We start from the raw sequence: 25,433 nt of genomic DNA, 5'->3' as shown, positions 1-25,433 counted from the left end.
AAATTTGGGCACCTTAATTGTGTGCAGTTCCATGTACTTTAGATACTAGATACTATTGGATAAATTTGTGCATAATGAGATTTCTCTGAATTAAAAAATGAATATCTAGAAGCATAAAAATTACCTTGGGCATTTTGTTAGTGTTTTGTCAAATTTGTAAACTAATTGTGGAAAACAGTGTCTTTAAATGATGAGTCTTTCTATTGGATTATTAAATTTTCACGTATTCAAATCTACTTTGGTTTCTCTTGAGAGTATTTGAACATTTCCTTCAAATAAACTCTTTATTCTTTTTGTTCAGTACATGCGCATACAGTCTGTCATCTCCTCCTTGCTTTACAGTGGGTTTTATGTCCTGTAGCTAATTATATTTCTGTCTAAATTCTGCATGTTATTTATCTCTCAACACCTTACTGAAATCCTAAGTTAATTTTATAAAAAATTGTCCAGGGATTTTCGAGTAAGCTATTATGTTGTCTGCACTTAAAATAACTATTACCTTCTTTGCTCATTTTTGTACTCCCAGGGAATTTATTATACCACAGATGATTGAGCAAAATTTTATACTTAATTATAAATCAAGATGGGCTGGGTTCTAGCTTCCTTGACCCTGTCTTTGTAAAAGGAGTTATTGACTCAGGAGAGTTCCAACCAAATGGAAATCAAGGGTCTTGAATGTTCTGAAACAAAAAAAAATGTTTAATCACATTCAGCACAATTTGCAATCTGAAACTGCTGATAATTTCTGCAACTGTTATTTTCTTTGTTAATCTTGATTTTTTGTACCTTTGTCTTGTCCTTGACACATTAATTGATGGACATAAAATTCACTTTAATGTTAATAGACATTCAATACTAGCACCCCACTACTTCTTATATTGCAAAATTAGCATTTGACAAAATAAAATTTGTATTAACAGCTTCATACATGCATGTCATGTACTTTGTTTACATTTTGATTTTTTTCTAACTCCATCCTCTTCATCTCTTTCCTTTGCCTGTCTGCTCCCTCTTTCTCTATTCTCTTTATTGTCCCCTGGTTATTGCCATGGGGTTAGAAATATGTGTTGGAGTCCTGTGGGCACTGTGGTGATACAACTGCAGATAATTGCTCTCCAAATTCCAGACTCCATCACTAGTATATACTGAAGGAAATTACTACTAATGACTATCTAAACAGATATAAATTGAAACTTCCTTCTAAATATCTATGTTTATGCCCTTAGGCAAAAACTATTTTCAACACTAAAGGAGTTTAAACTAAACAATGGTAAAAAAAAAACACTCACAGTTAACTAAGATACTGAGAATACATGATAAATAAGGCCTGAAGCCTAAGGTAGTCATTTGTACTACTATCTCCTTTAAAGGTCTAAAAACATTGCAGATGAGGGGGAAGGAAGGAATGCAAGAACTAGAAGATAGGGAGAAAGGCAGTAGAATTGTGTCATCTGAATACAACAGAGTCATTATAATCATGCATTAAAGAAATTACCCATACTTATTCATGGATCATGAAAGGGTTCATGGGGCCACAACCCTTCCTACTGAACTACAGATATAGAAAGATTTCTGCAAAAAATGTGAATATTAGGAAGATAATACTTGAATCAGGGAAACATCTGAATTATCATTTCATTTATACAACAAAAAGATCAGTTTTCCTGTCAAAACACTAATAACTGCTTTACAAAACCATTTTCTATTTTATTGCAAAACTATATCAATGCTATATGGTAAAGCACTATGCAGAAGATATATACTGGTTGTAGCACTGTGATATAGCACTTCTTGAAAATATAGAATAGTCAGAGATTTTATCTCAGCACCAGAAACAGATATGCTGTATATTTAAAAGTTAAAAATGAATATTAGAACATATTATAATTAGAACAATTCCTCCTCCCATTCAACATTCGCCAAAAGTAAAATTTATCTTCCTACTAAGAATCTCCCCAATGCTTTCTTCACATCTTTGTTCCTCAAACTATATATTAATGGGTTCAACATGGGAATCACCGTGGTATAAACACAGAAGACACCTTCTTTTACTCCAGAGATAGACCCAAAAAAGATCCCTACAGCCATGAGATGAGAGCTGCAGTTTCCAAATGCTTTAGACCTGCCCTTCGATGACTTGATGCGCAGGATGCTGCAGAATATGAAGACATAGGAGATGGCAACAGCTAGTGTAGGCACCAAGGTGTTGAGTCCTCCAATGATAAATACGAGAAGCTCACTGAGATGCATGTTAGAACAGGAAATTAAGCAGAGGAAGAACATCACAGAAATAATGGTTTATGATGTACGATTTACAGAAGCTCAGATGCATCAGAGCACTTGTGTGTACCACAACAGATGAAAGGCCTAGGGAGAAGGCAACCAGTACTAGCAGTGAACAGAGTCTAGAGGACATGATCACATTATAGAGCAATGGTCTGCAGATGGCCACATAGCGATCATATGCCATGGCAGTCAGGAGGTAACCCTCAGCCACCACAAAGATTACAAAGAGAAAGAGCTGGGCCATGCACTCTGAATAGACAATCACATTTTTCTTCCCTAGGAAGTTCACCAGCATTTTGGGTGTAATGGCAGTGGAGTAGCAGAGATCAACAAAGGATAAGCTGCTGAGGAAATAGTACATGGGAGTGTGCAGCAGTGGGCTGACTGAGATGAGCAGGATCATGCCCAGGTTCCCCACTACTGTCAACATATAGATGACTAGGAACAGGAAGAAGAGGGGCAGCAGGAGCTCAGGCTGCTGTGTTAATCCCATCAAGAAAAAGACAATTGCTGCAGAATAATTCCCAGTGCCCATTGTTTGGTAACTTCTGTGGAAATGGAAAATAAGTATGAATATGCCTCTTCTCTTATGAAAGTTAAATTACATTTTGGATGTCCGTTATTCCTCTTCTGAGTGAAACTAAAACTTCAAAGACAAATTAGCAAAGTGTTAGTACATTATTTTCGTCTCCTGTTCATGATCATCTAATGTGTCTCCTTTAAATTTTTCTCCAAGTCAGGTGTAAATTTAGATCACAAAATTCAGTGCTTCCTTGTTGACTAAAAAAGATTTGACTCCTGAATTGGGGGAGATCCCAAAGCCTGACAGTATTATTGATGGTATAGAGTACTTACCAAACAGGGTCCTATCATGACTCCTCTATAAGGCCCAACAAACAGGTGAAAGAGTCAGATGCAGACATTTACACTCAACCAATGGACAGAGATTGGTTGAATTAGGAAAAAGCTGGAAGAAGCTAAGGAGAAGGGTGACCCTCTATGAAGACCAGCAGTCTCAACTGACCTGGACCTTTGATCTCTCAGAAACTGAGCCACCAACCAGGCAGCATTCACTACTTGACACGAGGCCCTCAACACATATACAGCAGAGGACTGCCTTGTCTGGACTCAGTAAGAGAAGATGCACCTAAGCCTCGAGGGACTTGGAGCCCCAGGCAGTGGGGAGGTCTGTTGGGGTGTTGGGGGGCATTCTCTTAGAGACAGGTGGGGGGATGTGGGATATGGAGCAGTCCAAGGGTGGATGAGGAAGGAAATAAAATCTGGACTATAAAACGAAATTAAAGAACATTTTAAAAAATTCTCCTGTATTCAACAGCAAAATGAATTGTTTACCCTATGGAAGTATGTTTTTTTCTTACAAAGGCGATTTTTACTTTCACAAAGGTGAACAATAAAAATTTTATATATTTTAAGTTTGTTCATGCATTTAACAATATACTTCAAGGAGCTGAGAAAGAATTGTTGTGGCTTTGAGGACATTTTTAGCTATGTATGGAATAGTATCGACTTGGGTTTTATTTAACACTTTCTCAAAAACACAAATCAAACTATGTGAACAAACCAAACTAAAAATTTTTCAAAGAAATAATTCAAGAAAGAATGAAAAGGGGAAAAGATTGTGTAACATTCTCACACTGTTTCTCCACTTTCTTTACGTAGAGTTTTTTGAAATACCCCAAAACATGCAACAAACACACCTCAGCCCCACTGCATTGAAAATAGTAATTTTTTTAAAATCTCCAGCTGGAGGGAAGGTATAGATGGACATGTCTAAATAACACTGAGTCACTCCAAGAAACTATTTCTAGCCAGGATAATCACCCAACACCTGGAGACTTTCCTCCCACTCAACCATTCTCAAATATCACTTAGTAATGTACTCATCATCAGCTACAAAGTCATTACCTAGAAAACCAGTAAAAATAATGGGCAATCATTACAAGACAGGAGCATTTGCTACTTAACATGATAGAAAGGATGCATTATGATAAACTTGACTATCTTTTAGTGGATGTTCATGGTTAGTCAATGCTTGAGCTGTACAAATGAAATCTTGTGCTACATATATTTCCTCAAGAAATGACAATATAATGGGTCCTCCATTTTCAAGTGTGAAATACTTTTGTCATGGAGAAAGTTTAGGTGGCAGTGTGTTGTCAGAGTACAATTATTTCTTTTTTTAAGAAATGACTGCTGGAGATAATGGTTACTCTCTTCCTATCCACTCTTCTTCTTCCTCTCTCTTTTTCCTACCTCTTCCTTCCTCACAAATAACATGCACAGTTCATGTTCTTTACCTACATTATGATATTGAATTCTTTAGCCATTGAAAGGTTATATATTTCTGATGAAGAAATAGAGTCTAGGACAACTTAAGTGTAGACTCAGAACTCGAGTCTATGATACATGGTTCCAGAACGACCCTTTCATGGATTTTAAATAAGAAATAGGTAACATTTTACATACATTTGTCATGTAACAACAAACCTGAGAGGATGAGAGATTGTCAGTGTGAGACAATTTATTTGTAAAAATGACAGTCCCAGTTTCTAAAACTTCCCAGGAGGGCAAGTCTAGATGATGTGCAAGAGGAGAGGCTGAGGTCTCCTAGAAAATTTTAGAAAGTCTCTTAGAAATTCCTAGAAAGCAGCAGGAAACCAATTTCTGCAGGGAGTTTTTTATTCAGAATTTTATCTAATTTGTCTAAAATTATATAGACATTGTGTACAGATTTAGCATCAATAAAAACTTCATTTCAAAGGCTGACTTCATTGCTTGTCAGTTTAATATTTTGAGCAAGTCATTTAATTGATGGGATTTAATGTGAAGTGAGTATGAGAATACAACTTTCTAAGTTTCCCTATGACCAAAGAAAACCATGAATCTAAGTATTCAATACATAAACCAAAAATCCATATTCAACATACATTTAAACACTAGAGCATGGTCATATCATATAAAGATGTGAAAATATACCAGCTTGGAATGGGCACTATATATGTGCATGTTTTTCTTCATCCCAAACTCTTCACCTATTGGTGAGTGATGGAAATATATTAACATTTGAGAATGTTTGGCTTTTGTACATTTTCTAACTTTTGTAGTTTAAAATGAACTAAGAAGTTCCAAGCACTGTTCTAGAGGCCTGGGAGTAATTGTGACATTGACTGGATCTTGTAGGATGTACTTTGTCTAGTGCTTCCAAGGTAAGGAGGAAACAAAGGCGGGATAATGCAGAGGACAGATTAATGGACATTGAACTACCTGAGGACCCAGCTATACCTCTCTTGGGCATATACCCAAAAGATGTACCAACATATAACAAAGACACGTGCTCCACTATGTTCATAGCAGCCTTATTTATAATAGCCAGAAGCTGGAAAAAATCCAGATGCCCTTCAACAGAGGAATGGAGACAGAAAATGTGGTACATCTACACAATGGAATATTATTCAGCTATCAAAACCAATGACTTTATGAAATTCGTAGGCAAATGGATGGAACTGGAAAATATCATCCTGAGTGAGGTAACCCAATCACAGAAAAACACACATGGCATGCACTCATTGATAAGTGGCTATTAGCCCAAATGCTTGAATTACCCTAGATGCCTAGAACAAATGAAACTCAAGACAGATGATCAAAATGTGAATGCTTCGCTCCTTCTTTAAAAGGGGAACAAGAATACCCTTGGCAGGGAATAGGGAGGCAAAGTTTGGAACAGAGGCAGAAGGAACACCCATTCAGAGCCTGCCCCACATGTGGCCCATACATATACAGCCACCCAATTAGATAAGATGGATGAAGCAAAGAAGTGCAGGCCGACAGGAACCGGATGTAGATCTCTCCTGAGCCACACAGCCAGAATACAGCAAATACAAAGGCGAATGCCAGCAGCAAACCACTGAACTGAGATCGGGACCCCCATGAAGGAATCAGAAAAGGACTGGAAGAGCTTGAAGGGGCTCAAGACTTCATATGAACAACAATGCCAAGCAACCAGAACTTCCAGGGACTAAGTCACTCCTTAGAGACTATACATGGACTCAGCCTGGGCTCCAACCTCATAGGTAGCAATGAATAGCCTAGTAAGAGCACCAGTGGAAGGGGAAGCCCTTGGTCCTGCCAAGACTGAATCCCCAGTGAACGTGATTGTTGGGGGGAGGGCGGTAATGGGGGGAGGATGGGGAGGGGAAGCCCATATAGAAGGAGAGGGGGAGGGGTTAGGGGGATGATGGCCCGGAAACCGGGAAGGGGAATAATAATCGAAATGTAAGTAAAAAATACTCAAGTTAATAAAGATTAAAAAAACAAAAGGATAACGATCTATCTCCCCGTGGTCTGAAATGATCCTTTCAAGATAAACAAGAAAGCAGGAATTTCAGTACCCGAAGAGATTATATATTTAAGGTTGGCTTGCCTGCCTTCCTTCCTTCCTTCCTTCCTTCCTTCCTTCCTTCCTTCCTTCCTTCCTTCCTTCCTTCCTTTCTCCTTTTCTTTCTTTCTTTTGGAGATGTGGAAGATACAGAATCCTGGTAAATACATACAAAAATGTTTGAGGAAATGAAATGCCTCAGATTCACGGATTTCCAGTTAGGTTCATTGATCTACCACTGCTTACATTTGGACTGGAAATCATTCCTTCCGGGTGTATGACCAAAAATGTAACAGCAAAAGATGACATGAAAACAGAGATGTTGAAAGCTCCTGGAGAAACTAATGAAACAAATACTTCCCAGTAAAACTGAGATTGCATATGAATGAAAATGATTATTATGATAGCTGCTCCTCTATGAGATATACTGTTGCAGTAAAAAGTGAAATTGGGCATTTATCTAGGTACTGCACAAATTGCAATATTCTTATAAATGACTTGGTTTCTTTTTCACATACTAGATAATTATTATAATGTTTATGGAAATGCCTCCTGCTTTCTTACACACATTGCGTTAAGGGCTGAATTAACATTTTGGACTCAAGTGAATTATTAGTAATTATATAAAAGAACAAACTATCAGTGTCCTAAAGCAGTGTCTAGCTTCCAAGACCTAAACTCTGGAGTGTGTTGTGATATGGAGCTTGTATGTGACACTCCTGAGACTTGGGATTTATTGAGTGCAAAACAACCATAAGTTAATAAGTCCCCAATAGTCTCCAGTATTTTAGCACAGCCTCCAAAATATGTCTTCTGGGCCTCGTGTTACCATATGTCCAAAGAGTAATGACAATGATTGGAAGAAAATTCTTATATATTCACAAGTCATCAGGATGCAAAATTAAATCATATGCCAATTTCTGGTTTTGCCTAAGACTTTATTGATTTTTTTAATACAGAAGAGAATTTGTTTTGTTTGGTTTTGAGTAACTTAAGCTAAGAAACAAAAACAAACACTTGGAACTTTATTGGGGCCCTTGAAAGAAGTGACATATTTATGTGGAGGAACTAAGCAAGATCTCAGACACTCAGGAACTTTTTATCATGTGACTGAGTCAGACACATGCATGCCATGCCTGGACTAAAGCCTAGATGCTCTGGGCTCTTGAAGATGTTTATTTAATTTTATACTCAGAGATTGTTTTTTTACCTCAAAATTAGATACAGGCTTCCTTCCATTACTTCCTTCTCTTGTATTTTGTTGTTTTTCTTTTGTTTTGTTTGTTTATTTTGAGGTAGAATCTTCCTTCTAGCCCAAGGACTTAAATAAACAGTTCTCTTTCTTTGGCCTCTAAGTGCTTGGGTTACATGCTGGCCCAACTACTTTAGTTCTTTTAGTCATTTAGTCATTTAGTGATATCTATTTTTCAGCATATTATATTCTGATCAGGGTTTCCCCTGCCTCTTATCCTCTCAGTTCGTCCTCATATCTCCTTCCTTCTGGATTCAACCCCTTTTGATCTCTCATTAGAAACCAAACAGGCTTGTTAAAGATAATAAAATAAAATAAGGTAAAATGAAAACTAAGACATCAGAATAGGACAAAACAAAAAGAATGAACAGAGCCCAAGAGAAAGCACAAGAAACAGACACGTAGACACATTTGTTTGTATTCTCAAGAATATTATAAAAACACTAAAATGGAAGACATACCTGATATGCAAATGAACTATAGCTTATATATATTAAAAATTCCTGAAAAAACAGTCTGAGATGAGGAACCCTGAAAGATGCCACTGAGACATTTTCCATTGACCATCTACTACTGAACGTGCAGTCTACCCTTAATCATAGTTTATTTACCCATTGAGAATCTCTTGGTAAAAAAAAGCAAATTTTTACTTGTAAGTGGTTATCAATAGGAGATTGTTCTGGGTTTGAGATGGTGGTATGTGTCCACTTTCACTCTAGAACTGCAACTGTTGCTGACTGCTACAGGCTCAAGCATGGTGCCAGAGTCTCTATGAGTTCATATGTGAGCCAATCCCATTGATTTAGGATACCTCTCTCATTAGAGTCCTCCATTAGCTCTGGCTCTTAAACTTTTTCTGCATCCTCATCATCTTCTGGGATATTTTCTTAATATGGTGTTTTATTAAATGTTACAAGGCATGTTGCATATCACTTTTCCCTTGGTAACTTGGAAGAATCCTCAGACTTTAATATCTTATTTGTATAAAATCTGATTACATTCAACCATACTGTACACATATTTTTCTTTATAAACACAGTGTGATGACATTGTCAAACTGCAGCATACATGACTCAGGTTAAACATTACAAAGCTGAAAAACAATAGATAATCAGAAGATAATATGAAGTATACTTCAGAGGAATGCATTTCAGTCAGTTATTTCACTATATCTCAATGTCAGAGATATAGGTGAAGAAGATGTTTATACTTTGAGGACATTGAGATTTTGCCCATGTTGCCATTTCCACGCTGCTGTCTTGTATAAACAGTGATATGTCTTCAATAACTGCAGCTCTTCTTGCCTAGAAACAGTGTGCATAAGGATGTGGAATGCAAAAGAAACTACTCATCATAATAAACTAATGACATATTGACAAAGCATTGCCTTGAACATGGCTTTGATTTATTTTAGAATTGTTGTAATACTTTCCATAAATGTGTGGGTGTAAATTAAGAGGAGCTTGTTAAGTTACAACTTCAGACAGATATTTAAAATTAATTTTACCTGATGCAAAATGATACTTGGACTGCACTTCTCTACTTCTATACATTATTCTAAGATTCTTGAAGCTACTGGCATGCCTTGCTGTCTGTGTGCATGCCTTACCCCAGTTTCTATCTCGTGGCCATAATGAGACAAGTACGTGTGTGAAATAGTTCATGTGGTCAATATTCTGGAAGTCCTTTCTTTAAATATAGCTTTTCTATCTTTAGTGTCCAACCAATAATAATAAGTTTTATTATAATCATATTTTAGTATTTATACACCCTCCTCTTTTATGAATTTCTATTTCTCTTAAAATATTTACAGAGATTACAGTATCTATTACATAACTAAATTGCTTGATAATTTACAAAAATGTATCAGATATTCTCATACATAAGATAATCATTTCTAAAAAAAATGTGACTATTTTCTCTGGGAAAAAAAGCATGCAAAAGACATTCACAAAGGACCTATGTGAATGTCTCATATTTCATTCATTCTTTCTCTCAACTTGTTAGGATTACTGCCTTCCCCCAACCACCTTTTTCAGTGCATTCTTTACATCCTTGTTCTTCAGACTATATATGAGAGGATTTAGCATTGGGATCACTGTGGTGTAGAACACAGAGGACACTTTCTCCTGTTCCATATTATTGCTGGAAGGTGGCTTGAAATACATGAAAGTTATAGACCCAAAGAAGATTCCCACAGCCATAATGTGGGAGCTGCAGGTGCCAAAGGCTTTGGAGCGTCCTTCATTGGAGCGGATGCGAAGAATGCTTGTTAGAATGAAAGCATAAGAGATGATGACAGCCAGTGTAGGTACTAGAGTATTAATTCCTCCAATAATAAACAGCAGTACCTCATTGATATGGGTGCTAGAGCAAGACAGAGTCAATAAGGGTACAATATCACAAAAATAGTGGCTGACAATATGAGACCCACAGAAGGACAACATTGACATACGGGTCGTATGGACAGTAGCCCCAAAGAAGCCCAGAGATTAAACCACAGCCATCATTATGGAACATACTCTGTGAGACATGACAATGTTGTAAAGCAGTGGGCTACAGATGGCAACATAGCGGTCATAGGCCATAGCTGTCAGCAGGTAACCTTCTGCAATGACAAAAATAAGGAAGAAGTAGAGCTGAGTCATGCACTCCACAAAGGAGATCGTGTTCTTCTCACAAACAAAATTCACCAACATCTTAGGGGTAATGACAGAAGAATAGCAGAGGTCAATGAAGGATAAGTGACTGAGAAAATAATACATTGGAGAGTGAAGTTGAGAACTAATGGTAATTAAGAGGATCATCCCCAAGTTTCCCACCACTGTTATCACATATATTGCCAGAAATAAGAGGAACAGTGGGACCTGAAGCTCTGGGCGTTTTGTTAGGCCTTCAAGGATAAAGTCAATCACTGAAGAATGGTTCACAGTAGGCATTTTTTAAATAAAATATTATCTATAAAGAAAGGGGAGGGAAATGGTCTATTATATTCAGAATATATGGACTATTATATTCAGAATCTCTTTGATGGATTTCACCTCTGAAAATCAGATTTCCCCCATTTATTTATCTACTCCATAGACCTTTTCAAAAATTACTTCTCGTAGTTTTTGAAATTATAATATAATGACATGAATCCCTTTTCATTTCCTCCCTCAAAACCCTCCCATATATTTATTTGTTCTGTTTTAAATCACTAATCTTTTTCATTATTGCATACAAGTAGCATGAAACATACTGAGAGGTTGCAATAACTCTCTTCCCTAGGTAAATCTATGTCTCCTATTTTCAGAATTTCTTAGTTGTTTGCAATTCTTTGTACAGGGTTGATGTCTCATGGGCATTAAAATTTATGGAGAAAGACTAAATTTAATAGTCTTTTTGCACCCCACCTTATTGACTGTTTCCCTTAAGCCATGTCTTGTCATTTTTTGATAAAACTTAACTCTATAAGTACTGCATATTAAAAGTAAGCAAACTCCGACTCAATTATTATTGTGTTTGTATAATTAAAATAAAACTACTTACCCTTTTCACTTTAGTACCTGTAAAAGGAACCATCGGTTTTATGAAATTGTAGCTTGCAATATAGTTTAGGTAATCTAAAAATAGTCCCTTTCAAATTCTAAATCTAGAAGCAGAGGCACTTAAATAGAGAAAATTCTCAGTGTAAATGAAAGGACATAATAATGGCTCTATTCACCCTAGATTTTCAATCTTTTCTATCTCTTCTTAGAATGGAAAGCTAGAATAGCTAAGGACTGTCTCCTGCCAGATAGATATGGAAGAAGAAAGAGAAATGTGGTGCTACAGTCTGGACATAAATAACACCCGAGGCCAGCTATATCCCTCATAGAGCAAATTACAGCTGACTTCCAGGCGTTATATCTGAATAAATCAGGGTTTTCTTCAGGGACTTCCTTTTCTTGTACCATTTGAAACCACTGTCTTACTAACTTTTCTTTCCATACAATAAAATCACTTTTTTGTTTATTTAATGTTTCCTAAAATTCAAGCACAGTTGAAATATATGCTTCTTTAAACGTTAGTTAATAACGTTGAGTAATTTTGTATGAAATTATTCCTTATAGGCTGAAACAGTGGCACAGCAGTTAAGAGCACCAATTACTCTTCTATCTGGAAGCCCTGAGTTCATGTCCCAGTATCCACCAGCCAGATTAAAAACATTTATAACCTCAGTTCAAGAGTTTCAGGCACTGTCTTCTGACCTCTACAGGTACCAGCATGCATGTGAGATACACACACACACACACACACACACACACACACACATACACACACACACACACACACAAAAGACCCATGCACATAAAATTATCATACTAAGGTAAAATTGTTCTGAATGTTATGTCAGAGAAAAGGATATAGAGTCTGGAAAATGATATGGCTTTAGATTATATTTTTTTTCAAAAAGGCAAAAAAAATAAATTGAGAAAACATTAATGCACACTTGAAATTTGTGTGAAAAACATGGTTAAGATTCAAACATAGTAGAGTGTTTCAATCTCTTTTTGTGAAGGTCTTCTGGAACTTTTTAAGAATATTCATCATATCAGTGTCTTTAAGACCAGGATTTGATGAGATATTATGGCAAAGAATATTACAGAATATGATCTCCAAGAAGAAAGTGATGAATCTGAATCACTAAAATAAAGTAGGGAGGGTTATGCTCTACCCTGGGCTATACAGCAATAACCTGTCCCACAAACAAAATGAAATAGGTCATAGTCTAAGGCACAGTTCCACAGTGCTAAGGTGTGAAGCCCTTTAAAAGTGATTGTGAAATTGGAGCACCATCAGGTGGATGCTCTTAACTTGATCAGTTAACCATGTGAATCAGACGTAGAGACTTAATTGTCACAGGTAGAAACTCATCACACCATGCAGCATAGTTGAAAGATACATACAGCTGTTTGTGAAACTTAGTAAGTTCCACAGTTTTGAGTAACTGCCAAAATGACTCACTGAATTATCTTTTCTAAGGAAGAGCTGTCCAGATAAACTACAGATGTTTTTGAGGTTTAAATTGTTCATCAGATTAAGCAAATTGACACCATGATCATGTTTTTGGCAGACCACAATAGGAGATTAGCAGGATTATTTCACTTATCTGCAGAATCTTATATTGTGAACTTTAAAATAGCATATCAATATAAAACTAAAATGGGATCATAATATTTGAGCATTAGAATTACTCTCTTATCAGATCATACAAGTTCCCTCTTAAGACCTTGCTTTCTTAGGAAATACTTTTTTTTTTATTAACTTGAGTATTTCCTATATACATTTCGAGTGTTATTCCCTTTCCTGGTATCCGGGCAAACATTCCCCTCCCCCCTCCCCTTCCTTATGGGTGTTCCCCTCCCAACCCTCCCCCCATTGCTGCCCTCCCCCCACCAGTCTAGAACCCAGATGCCCTTCAACAGAGGAATGGATACAGAAAATGTGGTACATCTACACAGGAAATACTTTTAATCCATACAGGAAAAGGTCAAAGAAAGAGCAAAATCAGAAATATTTAGGAAGACATGTGAAAGCCATTAAGCCCAGCTGAGAATCACAGTAAGAGCAATTTCATAGCAAGAAAAGGCAACTGCAAAATCAACCTAAAACTCAGTTAAAACCAGAAGTCCTCAAACCATAAAGCAAAGTCATTTAGATAATAGAAAATGTGCATAGGTTGCAAAAAAAAGTTTTTCCACATAATTCATGGAAAAGTAATTTCTATGAATGTGTTTTGACATTGACATCATCTCAAAGCGACTGGAGCACCTGACACAATGTATCCATTTCCTACCAAAGTAATCCATTATACAAGTCACAGATGAACAAAAATTAAATATTATATATGCAATATTTAAAAATTAAAAATTAAATATTTAAATATACAACGAAGTTGAAAACTGGCAACTTTAAATTGCATAGGTCATGTGCTGTCTCTAGGCAGCAATGAGATAATGATTTTTGTCTCTTCCTGCTTTTTCCCCTATCTTTAGTACTTACATTTACATAATTTTTGTACTTGTATAATATACAACAGTGTCAAACAAAAGAGTTGCTTCTGCTATTCTTGATATGCATGAACGATTATCCAAGAAAAGTAAATGGTTATTCGATAGGTAAGAACAATAATTCTTACAAGATCTATTAAGTTATCCATGAAATGATCAGCATTTAAACACACACACACACACACACACACACTATATATATATATATATGTATATATATATATATGTATATATATAATGTATATATAAACATTTATATTTTGCTTCACTGTTTAACAAAAGCTATGAAAATCTTTTCTATGAAACCCTAGTTTTAAAAAAATATTACTAGGTCCTTGTGCACTCAGGAAGACAAGAAACAAGAATATATTAAATGCATAGGTGACCTTTGGATTTTGATCTATGCTGTTTTTCCAACAATTGGTCTTTTATGCACAATTCTGCTTTAGGTCATGTAAAAAGTAATATAATCACAAAAGCAAACGCTATAGCATAAGGCTAAGAATTTTAATGTTGCTGTGGAAACATCCCACATGGCATCAAATTATGGGTGATTTCAGGTTAGTCATATTAACTACATACTCATTTCCTCAGTGGTAAATACATTGTATAAGATTCCTTTCAGAGAATTAAAAAAATAATATAGGTTTTAAATTATTTTTTGTTTTATATGTATAATATTACAGTTGGGAAGATGAATCTACAGTATTGATGAACTAAATATTGTTAAGACCATTTGAATATGAACATTCAGATACTACCCCATAGTTTTTCAAGTTCTGAGAACTTGGAATCTACCTACCTTCAATTGTGTGATTCAAACACTGAGATCCTATATTATTTGGAAATTTTGAGCTAGCTCTTAGAAATGCAGAAGTACTTCATCCCCAAGGGTGGCCAAACTCTCTGAAGATTTGGCCCACTTGTAATACACAATTAATGAAGAAAACAAGTAACATTTCACTACCTCAGGGATTCCACACTGTTAACAAAACTTAGTAATAAACCCCCAGGCTATTTTTCTGCAATACTCCAGTATTAACAAGTTATGTCATAAATATATTTTGACTTGATATCTAAATTGTACCCTAGTAGACGTCAGTTGGTCCCCGTGGAAATGATTGGATTTTTCCTATTCACTAGTCTATATCTATTCTATTTCAGAATGTATAAAGAATCACAGTTACTCACTTACTATTTTTAAAAGACTAAAAGTAATTAGAGCATCTTTTCTGTGAGAAAAGGCTTACCTCAGTAGTTACATTAATTTAGGCTACTTGTTCAAATCCCATCTTTCTGGTTTATGACCTAGAATCATATACTTGATATAAAATTGAAATTAATATTGCTATTCTCATATATAGGCATTGTGCCTATACAACACATATAAGAATGCAAGGCCTAGAGAAAGTCCTGTAACTGCTATTATTAATGAGCTGAGAAGTTTAGACATGTGAGTTAAGAGCCAGATAGCAAATTCATGGCTCTGAGTTTACTGTTAGGATGGTCTCTTGGTATTTTTTTAGAACTAACTAAGAGTAGTTAACAGCAAACAATCCAGATAACTTTACGTAGATAGAAGATTTTCAAAATGTCAGGAATCCACAAAATGTGACATTTAATTTTACTTATTCTTTTGTTGTTGAGACATATCTGCTCCTTGTAGCTCCCCTTTGGTGGATTCAAAGAATAAATTGAGCATTTCTACCTCCAGGTGAGGAAATTCATTGTGTCTAGGTAGCCACTGGGCAGAAATTGCATATTTCATATACAGACAAAATACTGCCCAGAAAAGGACTTAGTTGACTGATAATCTCTGCCATGTCAGTCTTTCAAAAAATTCAGTATTACAAAAGTCTGTCAGATGATACTAGGCCACAAGGCTTATATGTTGCAACCAGGGGACTGCAGCTATAAACAGTTATCTCTTCAACCTGTCTCAGTTTGGGAAGCCATGTTAGGCTTCCTATATTTCAGATAGTATTGGTCGTTCTCATTTCTGATGGCGTTGAAGATGAGTTATAGTCCCATAACTCATCCAGACTATTTAACATTGAGAATATATATTTAATTAGATGGGTTTGAGAGTGTATACAAGCTAAACAAGACATAACACATAGATTTTAAGCCTTAAGCTAAAATAGATGACCAAATATACCATTTAATTGACAAAAATGATAGACTGGGTGTTAGGTGTGTTTTATATGTTGTGAACTACAAAATAGTAGTAGCTGTGCTCAGCTTACATTTGAGAGAAAAGTTCCTCTTTTAACTAGACAGAGAGGGTGAAGTGTGGATGGTTGTCTATATACATAGAAGACTGGCACAGGATGGGGCAAGGCATATGAGTGGGCAGTGAGAAATTGGACAAGGACAGAGTTTTGGTAAGGGGAGAAAGACGAAAAGGACCATGATGGAGAGAAGGAATACTCAGATCCCTATGGCCTTACATGGTCACAAGTAGTTATGAATATTTCTTAAGGGATGGATTTCCATAAGTTAATTTATCTTATCTAGGTGGGTGGTTAATATCATTATCAATTGGTTGTGAGTTTATTGTGTGGATGTTTTGTGGAGTATAAATCTACTGAGATAAATCTGATGGCTAAATTGCAAACTTATTGAGTCTTGATTTTAACAGATTGCTAGGAGTTGATACTATAACCATTAGAGGGCAGATGCTTGGAATGTGAACAGAGTTCAGCAGAGAGCCAGGAAGGTGGTAACTACTGGGATCGCAAAATAGCAAGAAATAGCGTGGTGTGGTGCCCTAGAAACAACTGCCACTGAGACCAATACACACCGCTAATGCCATATGCCTTGACGATGCCCGCTAGCAGGTGTTGGTGGTTATTTTTAATATTTATCTCAAGAGGTTTATATATGCTAGACTCAGAGAGTAGAATTATTAGAAGGTGTGGCCCTGTTGGAGTAGAGTAACTATGTCACTGGGGGTGTGGGCTTTAAGACCCTCTTCCTAGCTGCCTGCAGGCCAGTATTCTGTTGAAAGCCTTCAGATGAAGATGTAAAACTTTCAACTCCTCCTGTACCATGCCTGCCTGGATGATACCATGCTCTTGCCTTGATGATAATGGACAGAAGTTTTGAACCTTAAAGGTAGCCCCAATTAAATGTTGTCCTTATAAGAGTTTCATTGCTCATGGTGTCCATTTAGAGCAGTGAAACCTTGACTAATATAGAAGTTAGTATCAGAGTCTGGGGTATTGGAAGAAAATGAATTTGGAAAGCACTGGGATGTTTTAAATGGGGCTTAATGGGCTATCCTAGTAGGAATATGGAGCGTTTGTTGCTGAGAGTGATTTGAATTTTGCAGACCTGGCCCAAGAGGTTTCAGTTGACAATTTCAGCATGTGGCCAAGAGAAGTAAGGAATGTAGCTGGTTTTTGCCTGTGTCTGAAGTGTCTAAATAAGGCATCTTAAAAGGTTCAAAAGAAAAAAATTACAAAATGTCTGGTTCAATTAATTATAAAGTCGCACAAGAAAGAAAAATGAAGCTGATTCCTGTGTTCAATAAAATAAAAAGAGTAAGAGAGTAGTGATCTCAGGGTAAGACCCCACCCAAATAAGCTTATTTAAGCAATAAATTTAAACAAGGGATAATTTAGATTTTTAAACTGAAATGAACTACAATAGAGAAATGGAGGGCAAAATTGTAATCCAGATCCTGAGACAGGAAGACACGCTTTTGATATAGATCTTGAGGAACAATGATCATGAAATGCTTAGGCCTACACAGAGTGGTACACACCTTTAATTCCAGCATTCAGCAGACAGAACCTATGTGTGTGTCATAGTGAGTTCCAAATATATTATAATTTCCTCTTTCATTGTAATGTTTATTTGCTCTACAGTTTTAAACTTATCATTTACAATAGTGCATAGCTTTTTTAGGGTAAAAGTTGGGTGTTACTATTTCCCAAAACCTTTCCTGTAAAGTTCATCATGTGAACAATCGAGATGTTTAATTTATTTGTGCCATTGTTATTCCTATATTAATTTCTTGTAATATTTTGTATTTTCCAGGTCCAGCAAGGCTTTGTTAGGGATGGAATGTCACAGTTTCTGCCCCTAAGACAGGGCCAGCAAGTGTGGACCCCCTTGAGTGTTGATGGATGCTGTGGACCTAAGGCTTGTTTGTACAATAATGTACATATTTTGTGTTCCTCAATCAAGGAATATCCTCCTGTTAATGTTAATGTCCCAGGGATATTCAGAGACAGCAAGAGAATGTGAGATGAAGTGAGGCCCCTAGTTCTTACTAAACTGTAAGAGCTATTAAGAAGCTTGGCTTGGTAGAAAGTAGGTAGGTTATGGGGTTTCTGTGAAGGATGCCAGGGGCTTTTGTCAGCCTTACACCCACCACCTCAGTCAAGATTAGGCCAAGTACAAGCTTCCCACCTCCGGTCAATGCTAGGCAAATTTCCCTTCTCCACCCACAGTTTTTGGGAGGACAAGGAACATTCTTTAAAAATTGGAGAATGTACTGATTGATAGTCACTTGATGATCTGGTCCCAGATAGAGTTTGAATGCCTGTCATATGCTTGCTAACCAGTAGATTTAAAGGTCAATATACTCAGCCAATAAGTTTAAACTCTAACCTTGCTGATGTAACCTGTACCCCTAAAAAGTATAAAAACTGCTCGTTATACACATTCAGGGTTGCCTTCTAATCACTCTCCATGAGGGGCTGATGCATTGGTATGCGGGGCTCCAGAAGTATTAAGAATCAAAACTAACTGAACTTTGAGCCAACTTGCCAGAAAAATTCTAAGGAAGGAGATAAAGATATTTAGGGAGCGTTGATCACAGGAGATGTGACCAAGCTAAGTTTTCTGTTTATGCTTACCAAGGCAGACAGATGCCTGAGTCAGCATGGAACAGAGCAAGGTTAGGACCAGGTGTGGTAGAAGTGATAATTTCAGGATGGGGTCCCACCTAACTACCTTATCATCTGTGCTTAACAGAAGGAGGCAGAGTACTGAATTCTTTTGCAGTGTTTCAAAACAAACAAAAAACCCAAACAAACAAACAAACAATGAACCAAGTGCATGTTGTCCCCAAGAATTAAGGGGCTGGGGTTGAAGAAAGCTGATTCATAGGAGAGTTAAATGGGAACCTGGAGTAAATGACTGGATTGATATGTGAAACAAAAGCCTGGGTTAAGTTCTGCAAGAGATAGGCTATCAGAAGAAGTCTTTAGGATAGCAAAAAACCTTGAATAATTGTTTGGAGCAAGAAATATAGAAAGCAGTCAAAAAGCTGTTCTGAGTAAAACAAAGGCAGCCAACTTGGACACAGGATTTGAAATCAAGTCTTTCTTTTTCTGCTACTCTCGGACACCCCTTCTCTCAGAACTGCACTCCAAGCCAAGGCTCTACTTTGACATTATTAATTGTGCTTCTATTCAGCAGGCGTATTTCACTTTAATTCTTTTTATTAAATTAAACATTTTTTGTTCATACTTCCTACTTATTTTCACATTTTAAAATTACACATTTCAGCAGTCACTCTAGGATTTTGTATTATTGAATTAGCAATGTTTAAACCAAATCATGTACTTTCATTCCTGTCAATTAATTGAGGGATTAGAAACTACTATGACTCTAATCTACCCTCTTTTGTGTGTTCTTTATCTCTGATAAATAAATGTCTCCTTGCTGTGGTGAAATAAAATCAATTTATCTGCTATTTCCCTGGTATGTAGAAAATGCCTCTTGAAATATACCCACTCATTCACCAACAGGTTTAACTTTTTTTCATTCCTACCTTTGAATTCTAAAGTGTGCATATCTGTTCTTTGTTTTAGTGAAAAGGTCTTGTTAGTGAAATGGATATTCTAGTTTATGTCTTAGAATGTTTGTATTTCATAATAATTAATGACTGTCAGCTTACCTGTATGTAGAATTTGAGGTCAATATCCCTATCAGGAACTTAATTGCCTTCATTCTGTCAACAAAACAAAAGGACAAAAGAAAGAAAGCAATGAGAATAGAAGGGAAACTAGGAAGGGAAGATCCTTGACAGTCAGAGGGGCATAAACGAGGGCAGCAGCTTGGTGCACATGATCTAAATATACTATATACATGTATGAATAAGTGTTTTATTTTTTTTTAAAATAGTACATTTTTCATATAATAATCTAACTTTTCCATATGTAAGAATCCACTTAATGTTCAGAATGATCTTTGGTCATGTGAATCCAGAAAGGACTTGCAAGTTCTCTTTCTTAAAATTCTCTTTGTCTTGAAATTTAGATATCTCTGTGTGTCTGTGTTCGTGCCTGTGCCTGTGCCTGTGTCTGTGTCTGTGTCTGTGTCTGTGTCTGTGTCTGTGTCTGTGTCTGTGTCTGTGTCTGTGTCTGTGTCTGTGTCTGTGTCTGTGTCTGTGTCTGTGTCTGTGTCTGTGTCTGTGTCTGTGTCTGTCTTTGTCTGTTTCTGTGTCTGTGTCTGTGTCTTCTCTCTCTCTCTCTCTCTCTCTCTCATTCTTTCTCTGTCTGTCTCTCATACACACATGCACACACACAGATACACACACACACACATACACACACACACACACTTGCATTTTCTGTAATGTTCTGTTTTCATCCTCTAGGCACTCAGATCTATGTTCCCTTTGTGTAACTCAGGTCTGTGTTCAATTTGCCTGACTACCTGTCTCTAATATCAATTATTACATATTTCTTATTACTTTCTATGAGTTCCCTTTGGCTCTTGTTACAAAACTCATCTGGATATAGGATCTTGGTAATTTTATTGCCTAATTATGTTTTTATAATGATGAGTCTAAGTATTTTAAGTATGTATCAGAAATTCAAGAGATAATAAATTACTTTTTCCTAAGATTTGAAATGTGAGTTATAAGATACATTAAACATAAAATAACCCATTTTAATAGAAAATTTGTAGCAATGGTATTAACCTATTTTAAAATAAGGTTACTTTTTTATAACTTTCAATTACATAATAAGAGTTACTGGTATTTACCATGGTCACCTCTTCCTAGAGCTAGGCATGGGCTTTCTTTAGCATAGTAAATTCTTTTAAAAATATTTTTAAAGTTATCCCTATTGAGATATAAAGTGGAACATAGCCACCTTTTTGCACAGTGAAAAAAAGGCAAGGAAAAGGGATTGGATGTGATTCATTTGATGCTCAAAATTACATCTTGCAAATCCACAATCTATTAATAAGCATTCCTGATGTCCTAAGGCCTTCACTTGTTGCCCATACTTCTTACCACACAGGACGAATTATTTCCTTCTTTCTCTTTCTAGAAACCTAGTAGAATGGTTCATCCTAGCAATGGGGAATACCGACCCTGAACTGGACATGTCCTATAACCAGGCAAGATTTCCAATGGAGTGATTTGGACACCAACTCAGTCACACAACTTTAGATCCACAATTTGTCTCACCTACCAGATGTGCAGGGATATAAGATGAAGGAGAATTTCAGGGAAGGACCAGCCTATGACTGACCCAGATTGAGACCCACACCTTGAGAGGGAAGCCACCCCTGACATTATTCATAATATTCTGCTATACTTGCAGACAGGAGCATAGCATAAATGTCATCAGAGAAACTTTACTCAGTAACTGATGGAAACTGATGCATATACCCACACCAAAACATTAAGTGAAGCTTATAGAATCCTGTCGAAGAAGTGGAGGAATGATAGAAGGAATCAGAGGGGTCAAGTAAACCACAAGAAAACCTACAGAATCAACTAACCTGAATTCATAGGTGCTTATAGAGGCTGCCAACCAGAAAACATGCATGGGAAGAACTTAGGCCCTCTGCACATATGTAACAACTGTGCACCATAGCCTTAATGTGTGACTCCTAAAGTGTGAGCAGAAGCTATCTCTATCTTTTGGATCCCGTTTCCCTAATTAGTTTGCTTGCTTAGCCTCAATAAAAAAACACTCATACTCTTTCTGAAATACGATATGTCAAGGTGGCTTGATTCATGTTGAAAGGCCATCCCTTTCTGAGAAGTAAAGCACAGGTGGTTAGGAAGGGGGAGGAGTGAGGGAAGGAGTGTGGGGGGAGAAGGGAAGAAAAACTGTGATCGATATGTAAGTAAATAAATAATCAATATAAAATATTTTCTGATTTCCGTGTCAAGCTTCTGCATTTAGGTTTCTGTAAGAATTTCTTCCAAAGAACTTTGGGATTTTTCACGAAGCTTAAGTTTATTATCTACAATAAAGCAAAGAAGATTTTGCAAAGAGTGGAAGAAGCAAACAAGAACACATGGGAGACAGATCTCACAAGCCTCCCTAGGGAATAGAAGGAGTTAGCCCATTAGGAGAAAATTTAAAACTTTTGAAAGACATAGGACTCCTCACAGCATCTTTCAACATATCTTCAAACTAATGACAGTTTTCAATGTTTTTGTTATTCAATCCTGTTAATTATTCTCCACAGGAATATTAGGAGTTGATTTGTTTTGAACATGTGCAGGAATTAGTAAAATAAAATACTAATGTCATAGATATAGATATTAAAAATAAAAATCTTGTTACTTTTGATTTTTGGTTTTCAAATTTGTTTTTCTTATCTGGAGAAATGTAACACAGTTTAGGATTAGTGATATCCTTCTCTCTAGAAAGATTTCTATTGAAACTTGCCATAAATGGAATAAAGCATTCTTCTTTAGCTTCATTTACCTTCACCAAATATCTTTGCTCTGTAAAATTTTGTATATCTTCTGTTTGTTGAGAAAAATTATTTATAATATCTTATTCTTATATTTGAAAAGCTACTGTTTGCTTCAAACCAACCTTTAAGACAAAATATAGCACTTACCTACAAGCTAGATCAAAATGGAATTGTCTGTCTTTATAGTGTAAGCATACTCATAATCTATGTGTGCTGATATGCCACAGTAACAGATTTAAAATGATGTCTAAAGGTTTTTTTTTAGTCTAACCCTAAAAATAACATCTCTGTTCTTGATTTACTTTATAAAAACAATTTAATTAAGGTAATTCCTTCATTAAGACCACATACAAGAATAGATGTAACAGTAATTTTATAAACACTTAAAATACTTCTGAAACATTTATAAAGCAAATTTTCAATCTTGGTCATAATGTCTTATACAAAGGCAAAACAAACTGAATCTTTATCTCTTGGGACATAATAACTATGCAGTTTATTTTAGGTTACTATATTCCAAACAAAGAGACTTATGTATTAGAGGAAACAGATATGTCTTTTATTCAACAACTACATCAAATAATAGTTCTAACAAACAGTACAAAAAACAGTAAAGAAAGTTTATCGCAATGCATCAGAGACTCTTGGAGACCAAATGTTGAAAGACCATATTCCCTGTGGTATTTACTTTCAGCATGCGTTTATATGGTCTTAATGTTTGTCCTTAATGATCTCTTAAGGTAAGAGGAACTGATACAGATTTGTAGCTGCTACCAAAAGCATGAAAGAATAGCTAACACAGTTTTCAAAATTCTCATCAATTTTGTTCATTGGTATTGATTTTGTGAAAAAACACCTGACTCTGTTACTGTGTCATAGGAATTCCGCTGGGACACCAAAACCACACAGCAGAGTGGGATTCATAGGCATAATCATCCTCTTATCTCACTGTATAAATGGGTGGTGGGTGATGTTATTTGGTTAGTTACTTATCTAATCAATAGTATTTTTCCATGTAATAACCATATTTCCATATAGAAAATATTAAAGCACAATACTTTTTACTTGTTTCTTGGTGTCTCAAGTATAAAATGATCTATATAGTTGCACAAAAAGAAAACAAAGAAAGTGAAGAAAAGCTATGAATAGAGGAAATATAGCTCTAAATTAATGAAGCTAGTGAGTTATATTTGAATTATCTAATTATGCTTATCTAGCTACAATAAATATCTCAAACTAAATCAAGAGAGTTATTTACTTCTAACACTTCCCTATTTCAAGTCAAGAAAATAGTTTTCTTTTCAGAGTTTTCTTTAGAGCAAGTTTGACATCCTTATTCCTTAAGCTGTAGATCAAGGGGTTCAGCATGGGAGCAACATTGGTGTAAAATACCGAGGCCACTTTTCCCTTGTCCATAGACTCTACATCAGAAGGTTGCATGTACATAAATATTGCCGATCCACAGAAGAGTGAGATAGTCATTATGTGTGAACTGCAAGTGTTGAAGGCCTTAGCCCTACCCTGTGTGGAGCTGATACGTAAGATATTGGCAATGATAAAACCATAAGAGACAAACGTGGTACTGCTAGACACGACAATATTCATGCCAACCAGAACAAAGACCACAACTTCGTTGTTGTAAGTGCTGGTGCAGGAAAGCTGGAGCACAGGGAGAATGTCACACAGATAGTGATTGACAAGGTTTGCATCACAGAAGGTCAGTCTTGCCATGCAAAGAGTATGGGCCAAGGAACCCCAAAATCCCATCACATATGCCCCAAACATGAACAGAGCACATATCCGGGGAGATAATATAACATTATAAAGCAGTGGTTTGCAAATAGCCACATAACGGTCATATGCCATTGCAGTCAGTATATAGCATTCCGTAATGACAAAAAAACAGAAGAAGTAGAGTTGAGTCAGGCAGCCAGTATAGGAGATGGTGTTCTTCTCTACCACAAAATTAATTAGCATTTTGGGGGTAAAGACAGAAGAGTAACAAATATCTACAAATGACAGGTTAAAGAGGAAATAATACATGGGTGTGTGAAGATGTGAATTCAATGAAATCAGTGTAATTAATCCCAGATTAGCTACAATAGTAACCACATAGATTCCTAGAAACAGAAAAAATAGAGGCATTTGGAGTTTTGGCTGGTCAGTTAAGCCTTCCAAAATAAATTCTGTCACCAGGGAGTAATTTCCATCTGTCATTCTTCTGTAGATCTTCATCTCTACAGAGGTAAAGAAAGAGACAATTAGCACAATATTGCACTTACCTAACCATTTGCCATCCATGCTCTGGAGTTTGCTATTCCCTCAAAGAATTTTAGATGGTTTACAAATCATCTACTTTGAAGAAATTCCTTGCAGTAGGTGATTAGCCTAGGTTTCCTGTTTCCTATTTCAGCCCTCATTGGTTTTGTAGGTATACTTCCCTTCCTTTCTACAGAGGAAATAGAGTTGAGTCAGGCAGCCAATATAGGAGATGGTGTTCTTCTCTACCACAAAATCTTCTTCCTTCAGACATGGCTAAAAGATGTATTAGCATAACCATATACCTTGCTAAGAGTAAATTATTTAGAAGCCCATTGAATAAATCCTTCACCTAGGAAAGCTTAAGATACTGAGAATCCATCTTATGAAATGAGAACTAATTTTCCCAGTATATTTTTATGCCCAATTATTACAGTAGATCTTGCAAGCAGAATGCTTACACTCAGAGTTCATAAAATAATTGTTGAAATGGTGAGGGTTGTAGTTAGAAACTTCA

The 25,433-nt window shown here is 36.2% G+C and overlaps 1 protein-coding gene and 2 pseudogenes across 1 annotated transcript; all 3 read right to left on the bottom strand.

Moving 5' to 3' along the window:
• Or8d1h-ps1 (olfactory receptor family 8 subfamily D member 1H, pseudogene 1) lies at positions 1,933-2,821 on the bottom strand (annotated as a pseudogene).
• Positions 9,944-10,873, bottom strand: Or8d2c-ps1 (olfactory receptor family 8 subfamily D member 2C, pseudogene 1; annotated as a pseudogene).
• On the bottom strand, positions 23,939-24,874 carry Or8b56g (olfactory receptor family 8 subfamily B member 56G). The gene has a single exon (NM_001000802.1). The coding sequence runs from the start codon at positions 24,872-24,874 to the stop codon at positions 23,939-23,941; it is 936 nt and encodes a 311-aa protein (NP_001000802.1).
• Between the last annotated feature and the right edge of the window lie 559 nt (positions 24,875-25,433).

This window comes from Rattus norvegicus, chromosome 8, assembly GCF_021556685.1.
Source record: "Rattus norvegicus strain SHRSP/BbbUtx chromosome 8, alternate assembly SHRSP_T2T, whole genome shotgun sequence".
Classification (NCBI taxonomy): domain Eukaryota; kingdom Metazoa; phylum Chordata; class Mammalia; order Rodentia; family Muridae; genus Rattus; species Rattus norvegicus.
The sequence above is the reverse complement of the archived record's forward strand: the minus strand, read 5'-3'. Positions and strand labels throughout refer to the sequence as shown.